Source organism: Sinocyclocheilus anshuiensis, unplaced genomic scaffold (assembly GCF_001515605.1).
Source record: "Sinocyclocheilus anshuiensis isolate Anshui unplaced genomic scaffold, SAMN03320099.WGS_v1.1 scaffold1346, whole genome shotgun sequence".
In the NCBI taxonomy this organism is placed as follows: Eukaryota; Metazoa; Chordata; class Actinopteri; order Cypriniformes; family Cyprinidae; genus Sinocyclocheilus; species Sinocyclocheilus anshuiensis.
In genome coordinates, this window is record NW_015555726.1 from 190772 (window position 1) to 197895 (window position 7124).

General features: G+C 37.1%; 1 protein-coding gene across 1 annotated transcript in view; it reads right to left on the reverse strand.

The window, feature by feature from the left end:
• Positions 1 to 1133: 1133 nt before the first annotated feature.
• Positions 1134 to 7124, reverse strand: part of LOC107672661 (diencephalon/mesencephalon homeobox protein 1-B-like) — a 7949-nt gene continuing 1958 nt past the window's right edge. Inside the window, exons 2-5 of the mRNA XM_016465947.1 lie at positions 6059 to 6221; positions 5713 to 5891; positions 3181 to 3544; positions 1134 to 2056 (exon numbers count right to left, since the gene is read on the reverse strand). Of these exons, the coding sequence (XP_016321433.1) occupies positions 1644 to 2056; positions 3181 to 3544; positions 5713 to 5891; positions 6059 to 6212 (1110 nt within the window). The 5' untranslated portion in view covers positions 6213 to 6221 and the 3' untranslated portion in view covers positions 1134 to 1643. The remainder of the gene's footprint in view (positions 2057 to 3180; positions 3545 to 5712; positions 5892 to 6058; positions 6222 to 7124) is intronic.

Genomic DNA, 7124 nt, shown 5'->3' on the forward strand with positions numbered 1-7124 from the left:
ATTTACGGTTACATAATTAATTACATTTTATTGTTTGGATTTAGCTTTGGGGGATTTTCACCCTGCTGTATGACAAACAACTTGAGAACCAAGGCATTAGAGATGTTAACCATTATTATGCTTTTGATAAAGATCTTGTTTTTTCTCCTCCCTTCTCTTTCTGGAATGTGAATGAAATCCATCTTTTTAAATGCACTGCAGTGCCAGCTTATAAAGTATGGTCTGTTAACAGGTGTCTGAACACGACATGTCTTCTCACTCCACTCCTCTGTTGTTCCTCAACTTAATCCACTGGTATCCTGACCCGTGTTATTCTGCCGCAGAGCTGCCAAACCTCTGACAGGTGGGTGGCGAAGGTCTCGCTGAGGCTGATGTGGCTGATGGACTCATTTTCTGCCACTGTGTCCTAAGCTTTTCACTGGATCCGTTATCAGGATCAACATGGATGTGAAAGAGGGAAAAAGCCAGACAGATGAAGGGAACATATGGAGAAAACATTTTGTTTGTGCGTTAACCAGTAATGGTCCACAGGTAATGCAATGCATTTGGATTAAAAAGCTAGTTTTAGAAATGAAACATGAGAAATGAGCATGATTAAAAATCTAATCCAAATGTCTTGTTTTTATTTCTTCAAGAATATTGCTAAACCTAAATTAAATTTTAGTTCAGTGATCTGTTGTAACTCTTGTTTTGCTGTGGACTATACATTTTTACAGTATTAGTATTTACTTTCATTATTTTCTTAATAAATCTCTAATTAGGATTTTTGCATTTCATTGTAATATTTATATTAAAACAATAATATTTATATTATTTCTAATATTTAACTCAAATTTCTTTTAAAATAAATGTAGTTGTATTTATTTTTTATGTCCTTATTAATATATTACTTTATTTTCTCTTTTACTTGTGGAAATGTAAGAAAAGCATATTTTAACTTTTAAATAGCACATTGAAATGAATGTAACTCAGCGGCAGAGAATGTGTGTGCTTTAACTATTGTCAGATATTTAAGATGAACAGAAAAGGGGAAAAAACACCTTTAAAATAATTGAAAGCAATATATGGAAATATAGATTAAGTAAAAGAATCCACTAATTACTGTTGCACATTCAGATCATATATGTGGTTTATTCCCTTTCATTTCACTGATAAATTATTCACATTTATTTAAACAATTCAGAGATATCCGATAGACTCTAAATCGGCAAAACACATGGCATGACGTCAGGAGCGTCAGTCTGAAGTCTTTCTGAAGTTTGCAGGGGCTTCATCCATTCATTTTATGTCCATTTACAACATCCAAAGACAGTGAAGACATTTAAACTTCTTCAAATATACAAACGGGCGGCTTCACTAACCTTCTACCAAGGCTGTGGACCTGAATAAGCTTATCTACAGAAACAAATGAATTAATGTGCTCTTTTTTTACGTTTCAAAATGCAAAGCCAGGGGCGTTTGGAAAAGTTTAAAACCTCTGCCATGCAGCCGGACCGAAACACTTAAAAGTCGTCCAAACTTCTCCACTCCGCCATGCTATATAATAATGAAACAGCTTCAGCTGTTTACTTCAGCACACTAATGTGATGTAGAGCCTGAACACAAGACGTTGACGGCAGAAATGCATTGATTTGAATCGGTGGTCAGTTTGGAAGTGTGTCCAAGCCGAGTGATGCAGCATGCTGCTTGGCCCTCAGACGCAGGTTCTCGATGCTTGTGGTTTTGCTGTTGAGGGCCGGTAGAGCACCGGAGCCCTGCAGCAGAGGGCTGCTCCACATCTGCTGGGCTTGGGACAGGCTCTGGTAGTAGGGCTGACACGGCAGGGATCCCAGCGGAGACGCCATGTTCAAGTTCACACCCAGGTAGGGTAAGGAGGAGGGCGTGGTCACGTCGAAGGCAGGATAGTGCATGAGGTTGTTGGTGGCGGCCATGTGCTGGCGAAACTGTTCCTGCAGACGGAACAGACTGAGAGGAGATGAAGCGTAGGAATTGGTCTGAGCCACTCCGCCGCTGACGCCACTGGAGGAGGGAAGAGCTGGAGAACCCAGCGGCTCATCTGAGGAGGGAGAGGAGACAATGCAATACTATTAATCCCAAAAAACCTTTCAGTGAACAGATGTTAAAAGAACCATTTTTTATTAGTGTGAAGAAAATTTTTTATAATCTAAAGAACCTTTTTCCACTATAAAGAGCCTTTTGTGCAGTGGAAAGATTCCATGGATCTTAAAGGTTCTTCATGGAACCACAGAACCTGCACTTTAGCCCCAATTTGACTTTTGACCCAATTCGATTTTTGAGTTTTTGTAAGTACTGGTTAACCTTTTTTTCTTGATATTTTGTGACTTTTTCTGATTTAGAGTCATGAACATGCATACAGAGTTTCAACACTCTGATGTGTTGTGGAATGTGCATAAAATTTGTTACGTTTGTGATGTTTCCGGGTCAGTTTCATGGTAGGTATATATATATATAAATTTAAAAAAATTTTTAATGCGTGTTATGTCATGTCAGTTTCTCAACTACCTCTATAGGTGTTATCATTTACATTTATGCATTTAGTTAGATGCTTTTATTCAAAGAAACTTGTGTATATTTCTTGCATGCAGTTTAGGAATCGAACCCATGATCTTGATGTTGCTAGCGCCATGCTTTTACTGTTTTGCGTTTCAGAAAAGCACACAGAATAAATGCTTTTCCAGATTTCTTCTTGTTTAAAATGTTTTAAAAATAGTTACAATACTGTTTATAAAATGTAGAATTTTTGAAAAAGTTATTATTATTTTTAAAAGTTACATTTTCTTAGTTTTTTTTTTCTTTTTTGGAGAACTGTTAATGTTCAAGATTTACTGTTTTACCTTATTTATTTATTTATTGTATTTAGCATTTTTCATATTATGATTTTTGGTGAATTGTTTTGTCTCCAATTTGACCCACATTTTTAACATAACAATTAAAAATTAAAAATCTGAAAATATAATTCTGTTATTATTTACTGTTATGGTGCCTTTCTAACGTTTTTTGGAGCTAGACCCTTTAGTATGTGCACCCCGGAAGAAAGAAAGTGTGTGGTAATTTAATTTTTGGTTGAAGTATCTCTTTAATTCCATGAATTCCTTAATCTATTTGAAAAGTTTTCCGTTTGAGCATTGTGAAGGAAAGATCATATGTAGCTATTCTTACCTGATTTAGGGCTGATTGGTTTGCAAGAAGGTGAACTGTCGTCTGTCGTCAGGGTTGGCCCCGCCTCTTTTGTTTCATCTTTGATGGACAGTGACTCATCCTCTCTGTCAGTCATGTCCTCAGCCCCTGACTCCGCCCCTGACTGTTCCGGTGAGGTGACATTCACCTCTTCACTCAACTCACAGGGAGGGGGACATGTGGGGCCACGCCCATCTGAAGGGGAGGGCCGGGCTTGTGCCTCAACAGGCGGAGCTTCTTCTTCCTGAGTGTCCTCCGTCCCAGCTTCCTTCAGCAGCTGAAGCTGCTCTTTCTGCAGGCTGCGCTGCTTCTTGCGGAACTTTGCACGGCGGTTTTTAAACCACACCTGTTAGTGTGAAGACATTGGTATTTGTGAAACTTTAAAGATTGTCAATCACAGAATTAAGGTGAATAGGGTAAAAATCTTATCTAATTGATATCACCATACATCCCCGGTTAATTAATCACAGTACCTTAAGACAATTGTTTTGTATTACAGTTTTCTGAAATGTTATGTTTGAATATGTAAATGAGGTATTGTCTACCTAAGTAATTAAGTAAATCTGAATGTTGGATAAAGCTAAGTTAAGTTTTCTTGTTTCATTTTGTTGAAGGGTTTTCAAAGAATGGATTTTAGATTTTTCTTTTTATCACTCCATAAATCAGAAAACACTATCAATCAGTAAAAAACTGCAAGAAAATTTTCACCATGTTTTTAGGGAAAAAACACAGGAGAATGATATATGGACAAATCCCTCTGTAGATACCTTAAGAATACAAATAAGATTGAATAAGTTTTGTGTACGTGCAGCTGAACTGAAGATTTCTGACTCAGTGCCGGAGAAAAGAATATATGTATAGTAATTGAAATCTACTGAAGCAAATGGATCAATTGTAATAAAATCAACACTTAAAAGTGTAGTTTGGCTGTTTTCTTTCTACTAGTCTGAAAGAAGACTGGTTTTGTAAGCAAAATAGCCCAAAATCTCAAAATTGACCAGTGCATGGAAAAAAATTAAAACCATGGTCTTGCCCGTGTGCCTTAAGGTGTTAAGTTTACAATATGTAACAATTATGAAACAATGTAATTCTGCAAACAACCTGCATAATTGAGTTGTGCACTGGCAAGTTTATCTTTTTTTGGGATTTTTTTGTTTTGTTTTTCACTTATTGGCTCTTGCACTCATTATTGTAGTAGACTAAGTTCAAGTTCAAGTTTATTTCTAAAGCACATTTAAAAACAGCTAAAAGCCGACCAAAGTGCTGTACACTGTCCATAGCACAAATACAGTAAGTAAAATATTAATAGCATAATGTCAAATACACATAACATGACTATAACGAAATCAATTAATAAACGCCAAAGTAAAAAGATGAGTTTTTAGACAAGATTTAAACACAGGTAGAGTGGAGGCCATTCTAATATGAGATGGTAAGTTGTTCCAGAGAGTAGGACCAGCCACTTCAAACGCTCTATTTCCTCTCGTCTTTAGACGAGTGCGAGGGATCTGGAGGAGAAGTTTTTCCTCGGATCGTAATCGTCTTGTGGGGATGTAGGGATGAAGTAGGTTTGTAAGATAAGGCGGAGCTAAATTGTTCAATGATTTGTAGACAAATAGAAGAATTTTAAACTCAATTCTGTACTGAACAGGCAGCCAATGCAGGGATCTCAGAATGGGTGTAACATGATCAAATTTTTTACACCCCTTCAGAAATCTAGCTGCTGCACTTTGTACTACCTGTAAACAAGAAATTTGAGTTTTTGAAATGCCATAGTACAGCGAGTTACAGTTATCCAGCCGTGACCTGATGAAGGCATGGATGGCAATCTCTAGGGAAACTACAGAAAGAAATGGTTTAATTTTAGAAAGGGACCGAAGGTAGAAGAAGCTTTAGCCTATACGACAGAACTGATCTGTTTATCGAATTTCAAAGAATTATTAAACTCTACACCCAAATTTCACACTGAAGGGGAAATAAATGAATTTAGGTGCTTAAAATCAAATTGATTTTAATGCCTGGGGTCGGAAGAGTTAAAAACTATGACCTCCGTTTTATCTGTGTTTAAGAAAAGAACATTTTTAGAAAGCCAGGATTTAACATCATCAAGACAAGCAGATAAGGTATTTACAGCACTTTCTTTTTTCCTAGTAACTGGTAAATATATTTGCATGTCATCGGCATAACAATGAAAAGAAACTCCATGCTTTCTAAACACAGAACCCAGAGGAAGTAAATATAGAGAAAAAAAGAGTAGGAGCTAAAATCGAGCCCTGAGGAACACCACATGTTGAAAGACCCAGAGATGAAGTACAATTACCTATTTTAACCCTAAATCTTCTATTAGTTAAAAAGGATTTAAACCAACTTAGAACAGCACCTCCCAGGCCTACAAAAGATTCTAATCGAGAGAAAAGAATCTCGTGATCAACAGTATCAAAGGCTGAAGATAGGTCCAACATTACTAAAACGACTAACCCCATTGGCTGCTATCCTCTCGTGTTGTGAACTCACCTGTACTCGAGCTTCGGGTAGGTTGGTGCACATGGCCAACCGTTCACGCATGACCACATCAGGGTAGTGTGTTTTCTGGAAAGTTTTCTCCAGCGCCTCCAGCTGCTGGGCGGTGAAGGCTGTGCGGCTGCGGCGCTGCTTTCTGTGCTGGGAGCCGTAGCGCGCCTCCAAGATGATGTCTGAAAATGTGCAGTCATTGAGCATGAAGACTTATGGTCAGTTTTATAATCTATCTATCTATCTATCTATCTATCTATCTATCTATCTATCTATCTATCTGTCTGTCTGTCTATCTATCTATCTATCTATCTATGGTTATTTCAGGTGAGCGGATATGATTTCTTACCTGCCAGTCTCTCCGCTAGCGTGAGTGCGTGCACGGAGGGCCGGTAGTCGGGCGCATGCTGAGCGTGCTGTGCGGCCTGTTGATGAAGGTTGTACATGGCACTCAGAGAGTTCATGGCGTGCAAAGAGTAGCCGTTCACCCCGTAGTGCTGCATCGCGTCCCTCTGATCAACGACAGACAATGCACATACTGTGATGACTAAAACAAGCATTTATGTTTATGAGTTCATGTTGCTTTTTAAGGTTGCAGCTTTGCGTCTAAAAGGATTTTAGTCACGGTCATATTATAAAGCATATTTATATTCATGAAGAGAACTGAATAATGCAATTCAGAAATGTATTGTAGCCTACTAACCTATTTTGCATCTGTACTTTCAAATGTTTAAATACGGCACGTGCTGCACCTGCATCTTTTTCATTATAAATAGCCTACACTCTAAAAAATGCTGGGTTGTTAATTTCATTTAATTTTTGTTTTAATTTAAAAAATTTAACCCAACAGCTGGGTAATTCCATGTTTAACCCAAAGTTGGGTTGAAACAACCCAGCATGTTTTAGAGTGTAGCCTACTGTAAATATTTTTTTTCCCGCGTACAGTATAATTTTAGTTTAAATTAAATAATTTATTCCCCTAATAAATAATAGAATAATTATTTCTCATATGCTGTTTTTGACAGAATGTGCACTGCAATAGAATAGAAGTTTCTTACTACAAAAATGTTGTGTAGCAGTCGTACACAAACAATATATGGTTATAAATGAACTTTGTTTCTTGTAAAACGCTTACTTATTAACGCTTATTTAATAGCTTCAAATCTACATATTTTTAGGCTACGTATTTTGTCATTTTATTTCATTTATATCGAGTCATATTTAATTAAGTTTCAGTGCTACGTGATAAGGTTTTCTTGTATCCTTTTAGGCAAATAATGTACTGACTTTTTGACATAACCTACAAATATTATAAAGCGGTAGCTTATACATTGTGTGTATTCACCTTTATAAAATTGTGTGTGTGGGGCGGGGGGTCTTAGGATAAAAAAATCTAATCTTGGGGTTATAAAAGA